General features: G+C 47.1%; 1 protein-coding gene across 1 annotated transcript in view; it reads left to right on the forward strand.

Annotated features, from left to right (window-relative positions):
• Window positions 1-9,613: 9,613 nt before the first annotated feature.
• The window catches only part of LOC137531888 (putative N-acetylated-alpha-linked acidic dipeptidase), a 217,217-nt gene continuing 202,912 nt past the window's right edge, over window positions 9,614-23,918 (forward strand). Inside the window, exon 1 of the mRNA XM_068251892.1 lies at window positions 9,614-9,788. Coding sequence (XP_068107993.1) covers window positions 9,786-9,788 — 3 coding nt within the window. The 5' untranslated portion in view covers window positions 9,614-9,785. The remainder of the gene's footprint in view (window positions 9,789-23,918) is intronic.

Below are 23,918 nucleotides of genomic sequence, written 5' to 3' on the forward strand. Positions count from 1 at the left end.
TACCTACCTAATGGCCCCTATACCTACCTACCTACAGGCCACTATACCTACCTACAGGCCTCAATACCTACCTACCTACCCACCTACAGGCCCCCTATACATACCTACCTACCTAAAGGCACCTATACCTACCTACCTACCGGACACTATACCTACCTACCTACAGGCAACTATACCTACCTACAGGCCACTATACCTACCTACCTACCTACCTACCTACCGGCCACTATCCTTACCTACCTACAGGCTGCTATACCTACCTACCTACCTACCTACAGGCCGCTATACCCACCTACCTAAAGGCCCCCTATACCTACCTAAAGGCCCCCTATACGTACCTACCTACCTACCTACCTAAAGGCCCCTATACCTACCTACCTACCTAAAGGCCCCTATACCTACCTACAGGCCACTATACCTACCTACAGGCCTCAATACCTACCTACCTACCTACAGGCCCCCTATACGTACCTACCTACCTAAAGGCACCTATACCTGCCTACCTACATACTTACCTATACTTAAGGCCCTATACCCTGCTACCTATACTGAAGGTCCCTTTACCTACCTACCTACCTACCTAAAGGCCCCTATACCTACCTACCTACATACCTACCTATACTTAAGGCCCTATACCCTGCTACCTATACGGAAGGTCCCTTTACCTACCTACCTACCTACACTGAAGGCACATGTACCTTACTACCTATACTGAAGGCCCCTATACCTAGCTACCTACCTATACTGAAGGCACATATACCCTGCTACCTATACTGAAGGCACTTATACCCTGCTACCTATACTGAAGGCCCATATACCCTGCTACCTATACTGAAGGCCCATATACCCTGCTACCTATACTGAAGGCCCATATACCCTGCTACCTATACTGAAGGCCCATATACCCTGCTACCTATACTGAAGGCCCATATACCCTGCTACCTATACTGAAGGCCCATATACCCTGCTACCTATACTGAAGGCCCATATACCCTGCTACCTATACTGAAGGCCCATATACCCTGCTACCTATACTGAAGGCCCATAAACCCTGCTACCTATACTGAAGGCCCCTATACCTTGCTACCTATACTGAAAGCTACCAATATTGAAGGCACCCATACCTAGCTAGCTATACTGAAGGCACCTTTACCTCGCTACCTATGCCTGGGTACCTATACTGCGGGCAACTATACCACGGATCGCACAATTTTTATGTGCAGGATTCGTTAGATTCGGGATTCGAAAGGTTCGAGATATTCGAGAACCTTTTTAGATTCGGATCCGGATTCGGATTCGAAGAAATTGTGGATTCGTCCCATCCCTACTAAAAACCCTGCGCCAGGGTCGAGATCCGGTAGAGGTTTACGCAGCAGAATTCAGGAAGTGGGCTGTATCAGCTAGATGGGGAACATATGCACTATTGGACTGTTTTTTGTCAGGGTTATCTGATGCAGTTTCTGACTTGGTGTTGGGACATCCTGAGCCCAAGTCCATAGATGAGGCAATTTCATTGGCTGTACGGGTAGATCGCCGCTTACGTTATCAAAAACAGACCCGAGGTAGAAATGCTGTAAGAAATGTCTCCTGCGCCTCCTCTCCAACCTCGTCATCTCCACCTGAGCCAATGCAAATTGCACATTCTAGATTGACGCAGGTGGAAAAGAATCGCAGGAAATCAGAAAGACTGTGTTTATACTGTGCTGAGGAGGGTCACATGGTTCAGAATTGTCCTAAGAAGTCGGGAAACGCTGCCGCCTAGGTGTAGTCAGACTGTTCCCACAGAAGTTTTTGTAGACTCCGGCTCTGCAGCCAACTTTATAGATTATGATTTTGCAAAAAGATTGGGAATTCCCTTACTCCCGTTAGACCGACAGATTCTGGTCACTGCAGTTGATGACTCTCCATTACAAAGTTGACAACCTCTTTCTCAAACTCCCTTGTTGGTGTGTAATATAGGGGTATTACATAAAGAGAGTTTACAATTCCTTGTCCTGCAGATGGCAACCTCCACCATTATCCTTGGTATGCCTTGGTTGCAACTTCACTCCCCTCAGATTGACTGGGCTTCAGGTCAGCTAAAGAGCTGGTCGGCCCATTGTCATCATCATTGTTTGGAGAAAGTAACTGTTTGTGCCACCAAGATTCAGGTTAAAGGAGTGCCAGTACAGTATGCGGAATTTGCGGATGTGTTCTGTCCTAAATCCGCAGATAAACTCCTGCCTCACCGTAGCTTCGACTGTCCCATTGATTCAAGATCTGGTTGTATGCCTCCTAGGGGTCACCTTTATAATCTGTCAGGACCTGAGAAAGTGGCAATGCAGGAGTACATCAAAGAAAATTTGGCCAAAGGCTACGTCCGCCCTTCCCGTTCACCAGCTGGGGCAGGTTTCTTTTTTGTGCGGAAAAAAGATGGAGGCCTCCGATCCTGCATTGACTACCGAAGTTTAAATAAGATTACAGTAAAAAATCGTTACCCTTTGCCTTTGATTGACGATTTGTTCGCTCAGGTGACCAATGCTAGTATTTTTTCCAAACTGGATTTACGAGGTGCATACAACCTGGTATGGATTAGAGATAGTGACGAATGGAAGATGGCGTTCAACACACCCGACGGGCACTACGAGTATCTGGTTATGCCCTTCGGGTTGTGTAACGCCCCTGCCGTCTTCCAGGAGTTGATCAATGAGGTTTTCAGGGAGGTACTGGGGAAATTCGTGCTAGTGTATCTAGACGATATACTGATTTTCTCTCCTAAACTGACTGAACATCGTAAACATGTCAGGTTCATTTTAAAGAAATTAAGACAGAACTCACTGTATGCCATGTTAGAAAAGTGCCTCTTCGAGGTCACTTCTGTTCCTTTTTTGGGTTATATTATCTCCACATCTGGACTCTCCATGGATCCAGAGAAAGTCTCTGCTGTTTTGGAGTGGCCACAACCTGTGGGTTTAAAGGCACTCCAAAGATTTTTGGGCTTTGCCAATTACTACAGGAGATTCATCAAGGGGTTCTCATCGGTAGTGTCACCCCTCACCAGTCTTACCAAGAAAGGGGCTGACACTTACCACTGGTCAGCAGAGGCACATTCTGCCTTTTCCACACTGAAAAAACTGTTCTGTTCTGCTCCCATTTTGAGACATGTGGATGTCACCTTCCCCTTCATAGTAGAGGTCGATGCCTCAGAGGTCGGGGTTGGGGCTGTACTGTCTCAACGCTCTGGTTTGCAAGGCAAACTTCACCCATGTGCCTACTTTTCCCGTAGGTTCTCTCCTGTTGAGAAGAACTACGATATTGGCAACCGAAAGCTTAAGGCCATTAAATTAGCCTTTGAAGAATGGCGACATTGGCTAGAAGGGGCAGAGCATACCATCACACAGTCTATATGGATCATAAGAACTTGGAGTACATAGAAGGAGCCAAAAGACTTAGCCCTCGACAGGCCCGTTGGTCCTTATTCTTTTCAAGATTCAGATTTGTCATAACGTACACACCAGGTAGTAAGAACATCAAAGCTGACGCTCTATCTAGGTGTTTCGAGCATGAGACAGTACAACCTTCAACCCCTGAAACCATCCTACCTCAGATAGTAGTCTTAGCAGCTACTGAGACCTGGGAGGACTGGATGGCTACTCTGGGCCCTTATCAACAGGACGTTCCAGAGGGGAAGTCTGAGGGAGTTATGTTTGTACCACTGCCTTTCCGCCTGCAACTCTTACAATTATTCCATTCCCATAAAAATGCGGGGCATCCTGGGGCTGCCAGAACTCAGGATTTACTGGCCAGATGCGCTTGGTGGCCTACGCTGGCAACAGATTGTAAGGAGTTTGTGAGAGAGAACTCAGTTTGTGCTAGAAGTAAGCCCTCTCGCCAGGCACCAGTGGGTACACTACAACCTCTACCAGTGCTAAATGAACCCTGGACTCATTTGTCAATGGACTTTGTAGGAGAGCTCCCCCGGTCTGAGGGCAAGACGGTCATTTGGGTGGTAGTGGATAGGTTCAGTAAGATGGGTCATTTTGTCCCTCTGAAAGGACTCCCCTCGGCCCAGGAGTTAGCTGATCTCTTCATTCAACACGTTTTCCGGTTGCATGGCATTCCGGAGAATGTGGTGTCAGATCGGGGAGTCCAGTTCGTGTCAAAATTTTGGAAAGCCTTTTGCCATCAGCTGGGTATGGACCTTTCATTTTCATCAGGCTACCACCCACAGACCAATGGTCAGACCGAGAGAGTTAACCAGTCCCTTGAGCAGTTTCTCAGATGTTATGTGGCAGATGCACAGTCCGATTGGGTAAAGTTTTTGCCGTTTGCAGAATTTGCACATAACAATCTGAAGAGTTCCTCTTCAGGATTTTCCCCATTTCAGGTAGTTTCGGGAAGATCTCCCAAGTTTGCTTCATTACCTGTGGCATCTACCCCATTTCCGGCCCTGGAGGATTGGCAAAGGGCATTGAGGGAGATTTGGGGAATGGTTAAGAGGAATTTGGGGAAAGCCTTCCAGACAGAAGAAACAGGCAGATAAAGATGGTCTGTGGAGTGGAAGTTTTCCTCAGGGGACATGGTGTGGGTATCTACTCGGCATTTAGCTTTAAAACAACCATCACCTAAGTTGGGACCTAGATTTGTTGGGCCATACCCGGTGTCAAGAAAGATTAATGACGTCACTTATGCGATTGATCTCCCAGCCAGCATGAGAGGTGTGAGATCATTCCATGTTTCTCTGTTAAAGCCTGCGGTGCACGTAGATTCCTCCCCCCGTGATGGTTGACGACCAACCTGAGTATGAGATCGAGAAGATTTTGGATTCTCGGTTAGTGCAAAATTCTGTACAGTATCTGGTCCACTGGAAGGGGTATGGTCTAGAGGGGTGTACTTGGGTGCCAGGCGACAGGACCTTTATGCGAGTAGAAGGGGAGTCAGCTGATCAAGCCGATCAGCTGACACCAGCTATGCCCCGGATTGGCTGAGTTACTGGGGCGGAGCTGTGGAGCGCTCTGGGTATATATAGGACTTGCCTGTCAGTTGCAAGTTGTCTGCTGTTGCGAATGCTTACGTGTGAGCACTCAGACCATAGTCAGATCTTACAGTGTGTTAGAACCAGCCGGAGCTGGGAATTCACACTTCGTCAGATTCCGTTGATAGCCTTATTATTCTATTTTATTGTGAAACTTCTGTACTATTCTGTAGACTAGTTCCCAGGTGTTGAAACCAAGGACTTCACACCTAAGACTAGGAAATTGCTACATTGCTACCGTTTATGTGTTGGACCAGTTCCCAGGTGTTGAAACCAAGGACTTCACACCTAGATTAGGACTGTTATATACTTCTGTTTACCTGTTATGATCTCTGGCTTTCTTGACCACTCTCCGGCTTACTGATTCGGTACTTCCGCCCACCTGATAAACTGTTGCCGACCTTGCCTGTACCCGGATACTGAATCAGTCTTCCGTCTCTGTACTTTATTTGTCCGTATGTTGCTGACCTGGCTTGTTTGACCTTTCTGGCTGTCACCTAACCTTTAGGTGATCAGCTTTACTGTACTGTCTGTGACATTTGCTCTTCAGGTGTTCATTAGCTGCAAGCACAGACTTATGGTCACCTGCTCCTCAGGAGACCATCTTGCAGCACAGTCAGTGAATGGTCCCTGCCCCTCAGGGGTCCACTGGCTGCAGTACAGTCTGATTCCCTGCCCCTCAGGGAATCTTTGGCTGCAGTATAATCTGATTCCCTGCTCCTCAGGGAATCCTTGGTTGCAGTCCAATCATTATCTCCAATCCATCTGTTATCCCATTTGCAGCCCAGTAAGTGGTCCCTGCTCCTCAGGCGTTCACTGGCTGCAGTACAATCTGATTCCCTGCTCCTCAGGGAATCCTCGACTGCAGTTCAATCATAATCACTCATTCCATCTGTTATCTCATTTGCAGACCAGTCAGTGGTCCCGGCCCCTCAGGGGTCCACTGGCTGCAGTGCAGTCTGATTCCCTGCTCCACAGGGAATCCTTGGCTGCAGTAGTGTCTGTGTCTCCCGCTTCTCGGGAGATAACTTCTCTGATTACTGTTGCATGAAACACAATACCACATTGGGTGTCCTGTGTCTAGCTATACTAGTATTATTGGTGATTCTGTAGATCACCACATAATCAGGTATAGCATCTGTATTATTGGTGATACTGCAGATCACCAATAATCAGAAAAATCGGTGTTGCTGACACCAATCATTACATAAAAATAATAATAACAGGTCCTGCAGCCAACAATGGTATCATTTAGCTCAGTGAGGATCAAATATGCATTTAAAATACATCAGTGCAGTCTTATAGTTTTTATATTTGTACTGTGTTTATTGTTTTTAAGGAAAATGTTATTTTTAGTGTAATCCTACCTCAAAACAGAGGGTACATGCAATAATTCAGCTTCCCGTGAACAAGAAAGATCTTCTATGATGCATGACTGCTGAAAATGCAAATCTGTTTTTAGTCTGAGGGCTTTTTGGTCTCTTTTTCACCTGAAGTGAGAGAGATATGAAGGCTGCCATCAGAACTGGATTAAGGCTAAATGGGGCCCTAAGCAAAGCAACTGATTTGGGCCCCCCCATCATGTCGTAATAGAATCAGAAGATGCAGCTGCACAGCAACATGCCGCACACACTGGGGCAGCCGAGCTACTGGTTGCTATGGGCAACAGCCCGCTTTCCTCTGTGGGTGCACAATGCAGGGAATAGCAGCGGCAAAATGCAGAGTGAGAGATGAATGACTGGGACATTTGCACTCAGGGGCTGGGGCACCCCTGTGAAGAGGGCGCCAGATATCACAGCAGCAGCACTTTCCCCCTGCATCTCCAGCCTGGCAATAGCAGAAAGCTCTGGACACCGCCAAACCGGAAGCCGTTCCCCAGACAGAATTACATAACTACCCCCACCACTGAACAACCGATTTCCTCCCAAACTAGACAGCCACCATGCAGCCTCCATCCCAGTGAATACGATAGTCCTGCAGAGAAGGCAGCCGCAGGGGGGGAGAATGACAGCACCAGATGATTTACATTCGCCTATTGCGATCCAAGCAATAGAGGTCCCGTCATCCGGAGCCCATCTGTCTCCTCTAGAGTGCTGCCGCTCTGTTACTACTACTATTACTATTACTACTTCCTACTTCCTGTCTGATCTGAGAATCAGGAAGTTCAGAGCGAGCGGCTGCACTGTAGAAGAGACAGAGCCCTTAAAGGGACTCCGAGCAGTGCCTGTGGCTATGCCTTTAAGCATACCCACAACTAATTCATTACATCCTCACACCTACCAGCATGATGTTTGTAATTATATCCCCCTGGGTTCCTTATTTTTCATTGCATTGTGCTAAATCGAGCTGCCGACTTTGGAGAAAAGTCGTCCTGTGTAATACAATGTAACTATGGAAAGATGCATATCATTTTTAAGCTCTCTTTCTCCTCTTTTCAATGATAGATAAACTGCCACCCAACGCCTTTTAATTTTCACTATTTTCGCGAAATTGCTGTGGCCGCGATTTCGATCGCGCAAATAGCAAAAACTAAGATGCATAGGGCAGCGGTTTATATATCATTGGAAAGAGGAGAAAGAGAGCTTTAAAATGATATGCATCTTTCCATAGTTACTGCACTGCTCAGAGTCCCTTTAACCATTATACCATCCATCCACCGCTGACAGGATGGCGAGGGCTGGTTTATGTGCTGATGGGGCCCCTTTGATTCTGAATGGGGCCCCAAGTGACTGCTTTTGTTGCCTGGTCGGTAATCTGGCCCTGGCTGCCATATATGCATACATATTGTTCCCACGATGGTCAGTTGGGTGGAGGGGGAGCTGAAAGAAGGTAAAATACTATTCCCCCCCTTCTAGTTACAGCACGTCAAGGGGACATTTAATTTGTGGTCTGGCTATTGTCGGCACCCAAATTACATTGTTTTTGGGAGATATCCCCCTGCGCCGTTATAGCCATAATTAACATTTTGGTCTACGGCACCACCCAAGTCAAGCAGCAGTGCATGGAGCGGATCAGGCGCCTAGATGACCTGTTTCAATATTTATTGCCTTTTAAACAATGTCAGTTTCCTGGTGTCTTGCTGATCTTTCATGCATCAGTAATGTCTGAATCACTCACCTGAAACAAGCATGCAGCAAATCCAGTTAAACGTCAGCATGCTTGTTTGAAGATAATATACAAACTCAGGGTTTGCGCTTCTGGAAAAGTCAATACAACATGAAACAATGTGGTGCGCAAATCTTACCAATAGGTGAATATTGGAAATGGAATAAATACATAGTTAAACATCAGCATGCTACTTTGAAGACTATAGCCAAAAGTATTAGAGGCAGAGGATCATCAAGGCCACCAGGCAATTTGTAATGCTTTTAATGAAGCGCCACACACTAATGTTGTTGACCCTCTTGCTGCCTTGTACGCCTCTCCATTCTATGTGGTACTAGTGTCTGGTAATGCTTTTATCCGTGTGAAAACAAAGGTGAATTTTACACTGTATGTGTGCTTCCACTCTTCTTACTTTGATGGATATTGCTGTTGCTACTTGGCAAGCTGCACACTGCTGGTTAACCTGACCACTGTCCTGCGCATTGGTCACTCCCTATTTCACAATTTGCACTTTTTAAAAGGAAATCAATATGGCACACTCCACATTCCTTCATGACCAGCCAGGTTATTTCTGTGAATACAGAGCTGACTTTGCTCATTTCCCCTTGCGCTACAAGACAGAGCAGAGAGAGGGGGAGGGTGGAATAAAGGACGGATGGCTATGTGCATAGAAATAAAGTCCTACTCTGCTAGCAGCTCTATACTTTGTGTACAGATCTCTGGGTCACATGAATAACTTTCAAAAAGGAGGAAAGAAAGAGGTGCATCAAATAAAACACCACCAGGAGGATGCACTCGAGACTTAAAGAGAAACTCCAACCAAGAATTGAACTTTATCCCAATCAGTAGCTGATACCCCCTTTTACATGAGAAATCTATTCCTTTTCACAAACAGACCATCGGGGGTGCTGTATGACTGATATTGTGGTGAAACCCCTCCCACAAGAAACTCTTAAGTACGTACTCCTGGCAGTTTCCTGTCTGTGAACCTTGCTGCATTGTGGGAAATAGCTGTTTACAGCTGTTTCCAACTGCCAAAAAAACATGCAGCAGCTACATCACCCGCCAACAGTAAAAATGTCACCATGTAATAAATGTCAGAATGTAAATCAGGGATTTAAAAGATTTTACAATGGGCAAACACTGAATAAATCATGTATACATAATTATTGTAAAAGTGAAGCACTTTTTTATTACATTATTTTCACTGGAGTTCCTCTTTAAGTGTTTTTATGGGAATGAGCTGCGCAATGACTCTGAGCACAAGACAGCAAAATAATAAATGAATAAAAATCTAATATAAAGAAAGGTGTGTCCTTCTCAGTCATGCTACACAATTGCTGGCAAAGTAGAACATAACCGTAATTGTGAAATCTGGCAATCATTTGCATTTATTTCCTGCCCCTCCACCACCACACACTTCACCGCACACCTCCTGCATTCATTCATCTCTCACAGCTACAGCCTAGCAGAATTGATTGGGTTTAGCTACACCTGAGCCTTTGGTAATGATAAACACCAGAGAAAAAACTGTCTTTATAAATCAGTGACTGAATAGAGTGGTACTAAGAGTGAAGAGGATGCAGAAGGCACAGTGAGAGCTTGGAAGACTGAGGAAGCTCAAGGATCAGGGGAATCACATCTGACCTGAGGAAAACTACACTGGATGGTATTTATTACTTAATCAATGATTCTTTGATTCATCCTCACTCAGAGCTTACTATTCCTTAGCCTTGTGGGTAGCCTATGCTTACCTCATACTTCAGTTCTCTCTGTTTCGTTGTTCCTTACCTCCTCTTGGGCTTGATTCACTAAGACAAATATCATGCCTTATCAAAGTTAGCACGCCTTATCAAAGTTTACACACCTTATCAGAGTAGCATAGCGAGCGCAATGAATCCGCTCAGGGCAGGACGAGTGGAGCTCTCGTCACTGCCAATTAGCAGGCATAAGTTTGCTACTCTGATAAGGCATGTTCACTTTGATAATGCGTGTTAACTTTGATAAGGCGTGCTATTTGTCTTAGTCAATCAAGGCCCTTGGCTTCAAAGTATTAACTCTGTCCTCTCTGTGCTGCATACTTCATTACTGCTCACCTTCTCTGTATATACACCACAGTCGTCTCTGTTTTATGTCTTATTATAGTTCATTACACTTAATAATAAGACTTTATTGATGGACTTACTTCCGAGTAGTGTTTTTTGGATCATTTTTTGCATTCTCTGATTGGCCAAATACTTCCAAGTTAACTCCGCATTCTCTGATTGGTCCAATGCTTCCGAGTTCTGTAATTGGGCTAAAATTACCGCGTTGTGGTAATGTATTATTTCTACAAAAATCTGATTTCCGATCGGTTTCCGATTTCCGAGCAGTGTCTTTATGTAATTTTTTGCATTCTCTGATTGGCCAAATACTTCCGAGTTGTTTCTGCATTCTCTGATTGGTCCATTGATTTCGAGTTCTGTAATTGGGCTAAAATTACAGAATTGCAGTAATGCAGTATTTCTGCAGAAATCCGATTTCCGAGTTCTGGTTTCCGATTTTCGAGTTCTGATCGGAAATTCGGAATTCCGTTCAGAACTCGGAAATTTCAATTCCGCGAAAATTGCATCCCTATTATTTAATGACAGATAATGTATCTAGTTAAGTGACAAAGTATTTACTATCGATAGTGGCAATTTACATGTATCAAAAGAAAGAACAGTGAATTTCTTGCCGGGGGTTTCCAGGTGGTCAGTAGGCAGTCCATAATTAAACACCTGGAAACCTGGTGCAACTGGCAACACTTTGGCCAGGGATCGCTGCACATCCGCAATATTGCTGCATAAGGATCCCTGACAAATATGCTTAAGGTTTGCACTATTAAAAGTTAGATTAAAAGAAGAAAAATGATGTCCCCACTTCCAAGTTTCTTTAACCCCTTGTAACCCATGCATGGGATTGTCAGAATGCAGAGCCCATACAGTGTGGGGGTCTGCAGCCTGATCTATACCAGACCTGTGACATCTCTGGCTACCCCTGCACTGTGTCCCAATAGGGGTAGGCACGGTACTGTGCTAGAGGAGGGGGAGAAAGGGGGCAGGGAGAGGGCAGCACTGGATGCAGTGTGGGGCTTTAGAATAATAAAGGACTTTTTTCATGGTTGTGTAATTTCACTTTTAAGTGTTCATGGAAATGGGTAAGGGGTAGATCAGAACCCATACACTCATTTCACATGGGGAGGGAGTGGGCATCTGAGGGTCCATTTGTTAAAGGGGGACTCCCAGATGCCACCAAGAACCTCCCCAGGGCCTACTCTCACTAGCCCGGTCGTAATTTCCCCACTCTCCTCCTGGGCACTGGAGGTGGGGATGAGCCCTTTTCCCACAGATTGGACAAGGGTTCTGGGAAAGAGGGGAGGCATTGCTGCCCCTTTCTTCCAGAGCTCCCCCATACCATGGACCATAGGGTCTGGTATAGCTAAGGTTGCGTAGCCCCACATGGTCCAGGCTCCGCTACAGGGCGAGTAGCGGCAGGTCTGATGGCTGAGCTGGGGTTCTGCGCTGTGGGATGGGTACTGACGGAGTGGTGGGTAGCAATGATCAAAGGAGAAGAAAGTAGGGGATCATGACCTTTTTTTTAAAGAACATACCTCCCCAAATCTTTAATTAACCCCTTCTGACCCATGCAGGCTGGTATAGTCAGGATGGCTGTAATAGAGGGGCAACAAAGCATCCCCCTCTTCTACAGACTGCTTGTTCATATCATGGACAAGGGGATGATTCTTATTGGCCCACCTAGTGGATGAATGGAGAGCCCTGGCAGGAGCGGCAAATATGCTTTTGCCAGGGCTCCATTGAAGGAGAGGGGACAGCATCAGTGGTGGTCACATCGGGTCCCACGGGAGGTGAAGATCGACTGGGAAGTGAGCAATGGTGCCAGCAGAGCCTGGCATGCTGCGGTGGATGTCAGGTAACTGCCAGGAAGCTTGCTGGCTCTAGCGATGGGTGACAGCGACAGGTGCACGCACCTACCCCAGGGGAGAGAGGAAGCTGTGCCGTAGTGCTGAAGGACAGCTCCACAGCACAAAACCTTGCTCCCCTTTGCTCAGTTGGTCATTGCACGAATGATGTCTGCAATCCTTGTGTAATGGCCAGGTGATAAGTAGCTCCCTTATTCCAAACTAAGCTACTTATCGTCTAGAATAGAATATGGCCTAATGTCTTTTACAGTGAATATCAGGCAATGCTCATTTCGGAGTGACAACGCCAAACCACATTGTGCATGTATTGCAAGAACATGGGTCTGCAGTAATATAAATTGGGTGCTGGGTAGCATCCAGTGAAAAATGGCGCCTGGTTAAATAATGGCGCCCCCTTCTGCCCGATATTTGTTTAAAAAGATATTTATTGTTTTAAATGGTTAAAATAGTGCAGACCTTGTGAACCCATGGGTGCTGCTAGGTGCCAGGCTAGGTGGGGTGACAGGTGATGAGACAGGACGCATTCTCTGCTATGTAGGGGGCGGCAAAGATCTTCAAGGTAATTAAAGATCGCAAGATTGGAGGATACTGTATTCGTTGGATCATTTACCGAGGATATTGGCGTAAGAATTTTTTTTTAAAGGTACAGATAAGTATTTCTGGTTAATTATGAATCTTAAAATACTTTGCTCGTTGTTGTTTGTGTTTCTATTTCATCTAACTCTTTGTAGAAATGGGTAAGGGGTACTTTGTACCCCTATACTCATTTCTCCTGGGAGGGGGGTGGGCATCTGGGGTCCCCTTCCTATAGGGGACTCCCAGATACTGCCATGAACCCCCCTCGGGAGTCATCGCCCCCACCTCCTTCTGGGGCACTGGAGGTAGGGAAGAGCCCCTTGTCCATGGATTGGACAAGGGCTCGGGGGGAGAGGGGAAGGCTTGACCAAAAAGTATAAGGTCTTATTGAAAAATTATTTTTCCTCTTGTTCCCAATATTCTTCTTAACATAACCTGCAAATTTGGTGTTTCTAGCTTTTAAGGGGGCTTTGCTATTAAACGTTAAAGTCGGCAGGCAGACATTTTCCAAACTGCAGAAAAGCACTGCTTAAAACGATAAATATCGTTGAGGCAGGACAAAAAAAGCAGGGTTTAAAACAATAAATAATGTTTTGACGGTCAGCGCCATTTTTTAACTTTATAAAATGATAAATATCCGTTAATAATGATTTTCAATGAGGCGCCATTTTTATAGCGCTCGCGCCTGGCGCCATTTTTCACTGGCTCGGCTGGGTACCCATTGAAAACATTCAAAGAATTATGTAAAAAAATGCATGTTTCTTCCAATTGGCACAACTGGCTTATGTGCCATACTAAATTTTTATTTTTACTTTTAAAATCAGTAAAATGATTTGTGAGGAAAAGTACAACAAAGGAAACTTCAAACTGTTGGTATCCAATAACAGACAAGAATTGGATATCATTTCCATCTCAAAGGTGATGTGCAGTGGCTTGCAAAAGTATTCGGCCCCCTTGAAGTTTTCCACATTTTGTCACATTGCTGCCACAAACATGAATCAATTTTATTGGAATTCCACATGAAAGACCAATACAAAGTGGTGTACATGTGAGAAGTGGAACGAAAATCATACATCATTCCAAACATTTTTTACAAATAAATAACTGCAAAGTGGGGTGTGCGTAATTATTCAGCCCCCCTGAGTCAATACTTTGTAGAACCACCTTTTGATGCAATTATAGCTGCCAGTCTTTTAGGGTATGTCTCTACCAGCTTTGCACATCTAGAGACTGAAATCCTTGCCTATTCGTCTTTGCAAAACAGCTCCAGCTCAGTCAGATTAGATGGACAACGTTTGTGAACAGCAGTTTTCAGATCTTGCCACAGATTTTCGATTGGATTTAGATCTGGACTTTGACTGGTCCATTCTAACACATGGATATGTTTTGTTTTAAACCATTCCATTGTTGCCCTGGCTTTATGTTTAGGGTCGTTGTCCTGCTGGAAGGTGAACCTTTGCCCCAGTCTCAAGTCTTTTGCAGACTCCAAGAGGTTTCCTTTCAAGATTGCCCTGTATTTGACTCCATCCATCTTCCCATCAACTCTGACCAGCTTCCCTGTCCCTGCTGAAGAGAAGCACCCCAGAACATGATACTGCCACCACCATATTTGACAGTGGGGATGGTGTGTTCAGACTGATGTGCAGTGTTAGTTTTCCGCCACACATAGCGTTTTGCATTTTAGCCAAAAAGTTCAGTTTTGGTCTCATCTGACCAGAGCACCTTCTTCCACATGTTTGCTGTGTCCCCCACATGGCTTGTGGCAAACTGCTAACAGGACTTCTTATGCTTTTCTGTTAACAATGGCTTTCTTCTTGCCACTCTTCCATAAAGGCCAAATTTGTGCAGTGCATGACTAATAGTTGTCCTATGGACAGATTCCCCCACCTGAGCTGTAGATCTTTGCAGTTCGTCCAGAGTCACCATGGGCCTCTTGACTGCATTTCTGATCAGCGCTCTCCTTGTTTGGCCTGTGAGTTTAGGTGGACTGCCTTGTCTTGGTAGGTTTACAGTTGTGCCATACTCCTTCCATTTCTGAATGATCGTTTGAACAGTGCTCCGTGGGATGTTCAAGGCTTTGGAAATCTTTTTGTAGCCTAAGCCTGCTTTAAATTTCTCAATAACTTTATCCCTGACCTGTCTGGTGTGTTCTTTGGACTTCATGGTGTTGTTGCTCCCAATATTCTCTTAGACAACCTCTGAGGTCGTCACAGAGCAGCTGTATTTGTACTGACATTAGATTACACACAGGTGCACTCTATTTAGCCATTAGCACTCATCAGGCAATGTCTATGGGCAACTGAGTGCACTTAGACCAAAGGGGGCTCAATAATTACGCACACCCCACTTTGCAGTTATTGATTTGTAAAAAAATGTTTGGAATCGTGTATGATTTTCGTTCCACTTCTCACGTGTACACCACTTTGTATTGGTCTTTCATTTGGAATTCCAATAAAATTGATTCATGTTTGTGGCAGTAATGTGACAAAATGTGGAAAACTTCAAGGGGGCCGAATACTTTTGCAAGCCACTGTAAATGATGGTTTATGTTTCACCTTTTCTGCTTTAACTCACATGTTTTTGGAAATATGGCTTATCCAGCTGTCTCTGCTCTGCTGATGAGCAGGGAGGGAAGGAACTCAATAACAGGTATATCACAATAACATGCACCTCCTGGTACCATTGCAGGGGTGTAGCAATAGCCATAGTGGCCATAGCAGCTGCTATGGGGCCCTGGAGCAGAGGGGGCCCAGGGAAGGCGGTACTTGATGTATTCCCAATTAATTTTCTTGTATTCCTCCTCATGCTCACTTTTGTCTCAGTACTCATGGGTTATATGCAGTGTAGAATAAGAATGTATATTGCCCAATAAACTCGTAGGGGCAGGTGGCATTGGCCAAAAACGCCTGCATCTGATGGCCCTATGAAAATTTTGCTATGAGACCCCATAATCTCTAGCTATGCCACTGTACCCTTGTCTTGTCTTGGTGTGTCACGAGGAGTAATAAAGATTATTATAACACATCAGACAGCAATACGTCAGAACCATGCTTAAAAAACAGGGCGGGTCTAAGTCCAATATAAGGATTGACGTTGGCACTCCAAATGCGATAATAAACTTGCGTTTATTTAGCAGGTAGCAAAACACAACATGTTTTGGGGTTACCCCCTTTCTCAAGTGTACAAGCAACCCATGACACACAAACCCTTATGTACAAAATGAAAATAGTGCACCACACCCATCATTAGGAGACCTATCCCTTTAGGTCAAATTAACCGCTCCCAACCACATAACCACACCCATGTCCTGCCTAATCACACCCATGTCCCCCGTTTAGGTGGTGAGTGACAGGGACCCCCGTTTAGGTAGTTAGAGACAGGGACCCCGTTTAGGCAGTGAGAGACAGGGACCCCAGTTTATGTAGTGAGTGACAGGGACCCCAGTTTAGGTAGTGAGTGACAGGGACCCCCTTTAGGTAGTGAGTGACAGGGACCCCGTTTAGGTAGTGAGTGACAGGGACCCCCTTTAGGTAGTGAGTAGAGATGGGCCGAACGGTTCGCCGGCGAACGGTTCCACGCGAACTTCGGTGGTTCGCGTTCGCGTCCCGCTGGCGAACCTTTACGGAAGTTCAGTTCGCCCCATAATGCACCTTGAGGGTCAACTTTGACCCTCTACATCACAGTCAGCAGGCCCAGTGTAGCCAATTAGGCTACACTAGCCCCTGGAGCCCCACCCCCCCTTATATAAGGCAGGCAGCGGCGGCCATTACGGTCACTCATGTGCTGCCTGCGTTAGTGAGAGTAGGGCGAGCTGCTGCAGACTGTCTCTCAGGGAAAGATTAGTTAGGCTTAACTTGTTCCTGGCTGGCTGCATACCTGTTCTGTGAACCCACCACTGCATACCTGTACTGTGAACCCACCACTGCATTCCTGTTCAGTGAACCTGCCACTGCATACCTGTTCTGTGAACCCATCACTGCATACCTGTTCAGTGAACCTGCCACTGCATACCTGTGCTGTGAACCCACCACTGCATACCTGTTCTGTGAACCCACCACTGCATACCTGTGCTGTGAACCCATCACTGCATACCTGTTCAGTGAACCTGCCACTGCATACCTGTGCTGTGAACCCATCACTGCATACCTGTTCAGTGAACCTGCCACTGCATACCTGTGCTGTGAACCCACCACTGCATACCTGTTCTGTGAACCCACCACTGCATACCTGTGCTGTGAACCCACCACTGCATACCTGTTCTGTGAACCCACCACTGCATACCTGTTCAGTGAACCCACCACTGCATACCTGTTGTGTTCAGTGAACCCGCCACTGCATACCTGTTCTGTTCAGTGGACCCGCCACTGTATACCTGTTTAGTGAACCCGCCACTGCATACCTGTTGTGTTCAGTGAACCTGCCACTGCATATCTGTTCTGTGAACCCGCCACTGTATACCTGTTCTGTTCAGTGAACCCGCCACTGTATACCTGTTCAGTGAACCCGCCACTGCATACCTGTTGTGTTCAGTGAACCCGCCACTGTATACCTGTACTGTTCAGTGAACCCGCCACTGCATACCTGTTCAGTGAACCCGCCACTGCATACCTGTTGTGTTCAGTGAACCCGCCACTTCATACCTGTTGTGTTCAGTGAACCCGCCACTGCATACCTGTTGTGTTCAGTGAACCTGCCACTGTATACCTGTACTGTTCAGTGAACCCGCCACTGCATACCTGTTCTGTTCAGTGAACCTGCCACTGTATACCTGTACTGTTCAGTGAACCCGCCACTGCATACCTGTTGTGTTCAGTGAACCCACCACTGCATACCTGTTCAGTGAACCCACCACTGCATACCTGTTGTGTTCAGTGAACCTGCCACTGCATACCTGTTCTGTTCAGTGGACCCGCCACTGTATACCTGTTCAGTGAACCCACCACTGCATACCTGTTGTGTTCAGTGAACCTGCCACTGCATACCTGTTCTGTGAACCCGCCACTGTATACCTGTTGTGTTCAGTGAACCCGCCACTGTATACCTGTACTGTTCAGTGAACCCGCCACTGCATACCTGTTCAGTGAACCCGCCACTGCATACCTGTTGTGTTCAGTGAACCCGCCACTGCATACCTGTTGTGTTCAGTGAACCCACCACAGTATACCTGTACTGTTCAGTGAACCCGCCACTGCATACCTGTTCAGTGAACCCGCCACTGCATACCTGTTGTGTTCAGTGAACCCGCCACTGCATACCTGTTGTGTTCAGTGAACCCGCCACTGCATACCTGTTGTGTTCAGTGAACCCACCACTGCATACCTGTTGTGTTCAGTGAACCCGCCACTGCATACCTGTTGTGTTCAGTGAACCTGCCACTGCATACCTGTTCTGTGAACCCGCCACTGTATACCTGTTCTGTTCAGTGAACCCGCCACTGTATACCTGTTCAGTGAACCCGCCACTGCATACCTGTTGTGTTCAGTGAACCCGCCACTGTATACCTGTACTGTTCAGTGAACCCGCCACTGCATACCTGTTCAGTAAACCCGCCACTGCATACCTGTTGTGTTCAGTGAACCCGCCACTGCATACCTGTTGTGTTCAGTGAACCCGCCACTGCATACCTGTACTGTTCAGTGAACCCGCCACTGCATACCTGTTCAGTGAACCCGCCACTGCATACCTGTTGTGTTCAGTGAACCCGCCACTGCATACCTGTTGTGTTCAGTGAACCCGCCACTGCATACCTGTTGTGTTCAGTGAACCCGCCCCTGTATACCTGTACTGTTCAGTGAACCTGCCACTGCATACCTGTTGTGTTCAGTGAACCCGCCACTGCATACCTGTTGTGTTCAGTGAACCCGCCACTGCATACCTGTTGTGTTCAGTGAACCCGCCACTGCATACCTGTTGTGTTCAGTGAACCCGCCACTGCATACCTGTTGTGTTCAGTGAACCCACCGCATCAGTGCGCATACCTGTGCAGTTAAGTGAACCCACAAAGGTAAAGCTGCGCTCAAATGTCCTAATACACAGTCCTTCCAATTAAAAGGATGCTCAGCAATGTGCAAGTCTACACAAATCTATGTTCTCTTCTACCGCAGGTGCAGTAAGCGCCACTTCAGTGAGAAAACCACCACCACACCCCAAGCAGTGGCCACTCACCGTTAGAATAAGACCCTCTGTCAGATGGGTCTTTAGCGCCTATGGGGTCATCTGGCCGCCCCCTGCCATATACGAACAAGTAGATCTTTTGCTTCCTCTGTGTATAGTCCACATCACCTCAGATAAAACAATGCAAAGCTTCCATAGCGTAAAACCATAAAATCAATTTTAATAAGTAAAAGATGTACACTTACAAACCAAGCCGTGGAGATGCGTACAGAGTTTTAATGGGCTCCACCCCAAACGTTGGCCGCCGGGTCGGCTGGATGGCGCTATCTCCTGAGCCTCCCTCCTGGCTCTCACGTCCCTCTCCACGGTGGATACAGTAACCGCGTGTGCTTGACTAGTTTCGTCGTATAAAACGACTCATCAGAAGCTAACGCGGCCCCCAGATGTCTAAAACTTTATACCCGTTGCGGTGAATCCTCCTCCCACCCCCCACTCTTTACCCCGGAAGTGAGCTAGGTGGCTCACCCTCGCTCCTTGGTTGCCGCTCACCACCCGGAAGTGATGTTATACGGCCACTTCTGCCTCTGATAGGCTGCCTCCCACCACCCGTGACCATCACTCTTTCCGAGCGGAATGGCTTCCCAGTTGCTAAGCAACCTTATACCTACGTTATCCTATCCCCTACTCACACAAAAGTAAAGTGTGCCCAACCTTTTAGCCTCCCCGGATGTCAACGTGTGCGGGACCCTTACAGTCAATCTCCCCCTGCCCATTGTCCGGACAAGACTACAGCCAATGCATGATATTATATACTCTCATTTAACCCCATCACCACCTCCCACCGTTTCCATATGTAACATATCACTGCACACTGCACATTAATGTGGAGCGCGCAGTGCATGACGTGAAGCCCATACACTTAGCTTCTTCCTATCCACTTAACATATATTTTCTTAAAGCTGTCCAGGCACAAATATTTTCTTCATTCTCTATATATATAAATCAGATCTACTTGTCTCTATTTGTTCTAGTCATAATTATTCAAAATTGTGGCTGGCCTCCAACCCCTCCTAACCCTAAAATAGGGCTGACATTCTGAGAATGTAATTATCTCCACTACGTGATCCCCAACCCTCTCACAAGTCCAATAAATACTAACCCTACAAACCCCCCAAACTGATCATAAACTAAACACCCCCCACCCTTATTCAATATAAATTCCAAAAAAATTCCAAAAATATAGTTCAATCTAATGCACATTTGTGTGCCACCACACAAATACGCTTGTGCTAAGATGGTTATAATAAACCAAAGTACCAAAAAGTTGTGCATCCCTTATACACTCTACTATCTACAGGATGAATTGGAGACCAGTCCCTCCCCTTCATCAATCGTTACTCAGAAAACATATCAGATCAATATCTGCATTTAATCCCCTTGGTTTTAATGTATTCAGAAGATATATCCACTTTGTCTCTCTTTGTGATACTTCCCTAATCATATCACCACCTCTCCATGGCCTACGTACTTTCTCTACACCGCAGAAGGACAACAGTGAGGGGTTGCACTGATGGAACTCCTTAAAGTGTGCTGATAACGTGTGGCTTTGTAATCCCTTTGCTATGTTTCTAAGATGTTCCCCTATTCTCTCCTTCAACGGTCTTGTTGTCCTCCCAACGTATTGCATTCCGCAGGGACACCACGCCACATACACCACAAATCGATCATTGCATGTGATAAAGTCCCTAATTCTGATGGTTTTGCCACTCGCTGTCCCCCTGATAGTCGTAATCCTCTCCGATCTTGCCTCCCTGCATCCCTTACAATCTCTGCACGGATGGAAGCCTGGTCGCTGCCATCCTTGAAACCTGGATGGTTGTTTTTGTGGCTCCACACAGCTAGGTGCTAATATATTTCGTAAATTCGGTGCTTTTCTATATATAAATTTGGGTCTTGGTGGTAATATTTTCCCCAATTCCACATCTGACAATAGTATCTCCCAATGTTTATTAATAATTCCTTCTACTGATCTATATTGACTACTAAATTCTGTGATAAATGCATAATTATGCACATTCCCTTGGTCTTCTTGTGGTACCCTATTAACCCTACTTGTTCGTATATGGCAGGGGGCGGCCAGATGACCCCATAGGCGCTAAAGACCCATCTGACAGAGGGTCTTATTCTAACGGTGAGTGGCCACTGCTTGGGGTGTGGTGGTGGTTTTCTCACTGAAGTGGCGCTTACTGCACCTGCGGTAGAAGAGAACATAGATTTGTGTAGACTTGCACATTGCTGAGCATCCTTTTAATTGGAAGGACTGTGTATTAGGACATTTGAGCGCAGCTTTACCTTTGTGTGTATTGTATTCGTTTTTAAGCAGCGCACCACCAGTATTAACACACCTGTGTGTATCAGCGCAGTATTTTGGTGTTTTTTATAAGTTAAGTGAACCCACCTACCTACGTGAGTGCACGCAGTGTGATATACCACTCCGTGCATACCCGATATGGACAAAACAGGTAGAGGAAGAGGTAGTGCCAGAGCCAGAGGAAGGCCACCCGGCAGGTATGCGCAAGGTCGTGTAAATGTAATTTCGTGTGGACCTGGCCCACAGTACAGTGCTCGGAAGAAGGCACGTCCCATCACCTCCCAAGATTGTCAGGACGTGGTTGAGTATTTAGCGACACAGAACACCTCATCTTGCTCAGCCACCAGCGCTACTACTAGCACCACTTCCGCTGCATTTGACACTTCGCAAGAATTATTTAGTGGTGAAATCACTGATGCACAGCCATTGTTGTTACAGCCAGATGATTTTTCACCAGCTCATATGTCTGCGTTACGCGGCAACACTATGGATGTAACGTGTAAGGAGGATGAAGGACCTACTGATGGTGCATGTTTGGATTTTTCTGAGGCAAGCGAAGCTGGGCAGGATGATTACGATGCTGACGATGATAGGGATCCTCTGTATGTTCCCAATAGAGGAGATGAAGAGGGGGACAGTTCAGAGGGGGAGTCAGAGAGTAGTAGGAGGAGAGAAGTTGCTGAAAGAAGCTGGGGCAGCTCTTCGTCAGAAACAGCTGGTGGCAGAGTCCGGCACCATGTATCGCCACCTATGTACAGCCAGCCAACTTGCCCTTCAGCATCAGCTGCTGAGGTCCCCATAGTGCCCACATCCCAGGGTGGCTCAGCGGTGTGGAATTTTTTTAATGTGTGTGCCTCAGATCGGACCAAAGCCATCTGTTCGCTCTGCCAACAAAAATTGAGCCGTGGAAAGGCCAACACTCACGTAGGGACAAGTGCCTTACGAAGGCACCTGGAGAAAAGGCACAAACAGCAATGGGATGGCCACCTGAGCAAAAGCAGCAGCAGCACACAAAAGAAAAGTCACCCTCCTTCTCCTCTTCCTCCTTCAGGTGCATCATCTGCTTCTGCCGCTTTCTCCCTTGCACCTTCACAGGCACCCTCCTCCACTCCGCCTCTGCCCTTGAGCGGTTCCTGCTCCTCTGCCCACAGCAGCAGTCAGGTGTCCGTGAAGGAAATGTTTGAGCGGAAGAAGCCAATTTCGGCCAGTCACCCCCTTGCCCGGTGTCTGACAGCTGGCGTGGCGGAACTGTTAGCTCGGCAGCTGTTACCATACCAGCTGGTGGACTCTGAGGCCTTCCATAAATTTGTGGCCATCGGAACACCGCAGTGGAAGATGCCAGGCCGCACTTATTTTTCGAGAAAGGCCATACCCCAACTGCACCGTGAAGTTGAGAGGCAAGTGGTGTCATCTCTTGCGAAGAGCGTTGGGTCAAGGGTACACCTGACCACGGATGCCTGGTCTGCCAAGCACGGGCAGGGCCGCTACATTACGTACACAGCCCATTGGGTGAACCTGGTGGTGAACGATGGCAAGCAGGGCGCAGCGGACCAAATTGTGACACCTCCACGGCTTGCAGGCAGGCCTCCTGCCACCTCCTCTCCTCCTGCTACATGCTCTTCGCTGTCCTCCTCCTCCTTGGCTGAGTGGCAGTTCTCCTCTCCAGCTACACAGCCCCAGCTCCGCAGGGCCTATGCTGCATGCCAGGTACGATGCTGTAACGCCATCTTAGACATGTTTTGTCTCAAAGCGGAGAGTCACACTGGAGCAGCTCTCCTGGCTGCTCTTAAGAAACAGGTGGATGAGTTGCTGACCCCGCACCACCTGGAGATAGGCAACGTGGTGTGCGACAACGGCAGCAATCTGCTTGCCGCTTTGCATATGGGGAAGCTGACACACATACCCTGCATGGCACATGTCATGAATCTAGTTGTTCAAAGATTTGTGGCAAAGTACCCTGGCTTAGCGGATGTCCTGAAGCAGGCCAGGAAGTTCTGTGAGCATTTGAGGCGGTCTTACACAGCCATGGCACGATTTGCAGAAATTCAGCGGAAAAACAACATGCCGGTGAGACGCCTCATTTGCGATAGCCCGACTCGCTGGAATTCGACCCTGCTCATGTTCTCCCGCCTGCTAGAACAGAAGAAAGCCGTCACCCACTACCTCTACAACTACAGTAGAATGAAACAGTCTGGGAAGATGGAGATGTTCTGGCCCGACAACTGGACGGACACTGATGAAAAATGCATGCAGGCTCATGCGGCCGTTTGAGGAGGTGACCAACCTGGTGAGCCGCAGTGAGGGCACCATCAGCGACTTAATTCCCTACGCTTACTTCTTGGAGCGTGCTGTGCGTAGAGTGGCGGATGAAGCTGTGAATGAGCGTGACCAGGAACCGTTACGGCAGGAACAGGCATGGGACCAATTTTCATCAGACCCAGCTGTTTCCTCAACACCTGCGGCAGCACAGAGGGGGGAGGAGGAGGAAGAAGAGAAGTCGTGTGCAGAAGACGAGTCAGACTCAGAGGATGATGAGCAAGGTGTTTCTTTGGGGGAGGAGGAGGAGGAGGAGGAGGAGGGGACGGCGGCAGGAGAACACCCGCAGCAGGCGTCGCAGGGGGCTTGTGCTGCTCAACCTTCCCGTGGTATTGTTCGCGGCTGGGGGGAGGATGTTGACTTACGTGACGTCACTGAGGAAGAGCAAGAGGAGATGGAGGGTACTGGATCCGACTTTGTGCAGATGTCGTCTTTTATGCTGTCCTGCCTGTTGAGGGACC

This window comes from Hyperolius riggenbachi, chromosome 9, assembly GCF_040937935.1.
Source record: "Hyperolius riggenbachi isolate aHypRig1 chromosome 9, aHypRig1.pri, whole genome shotgun sequence".
NCBI lineage: Eukaryota > Metazoa > Chordata > Amphibia > Anura > Hyperoliidae > Hyperolius > Hyperolius riggenbachi.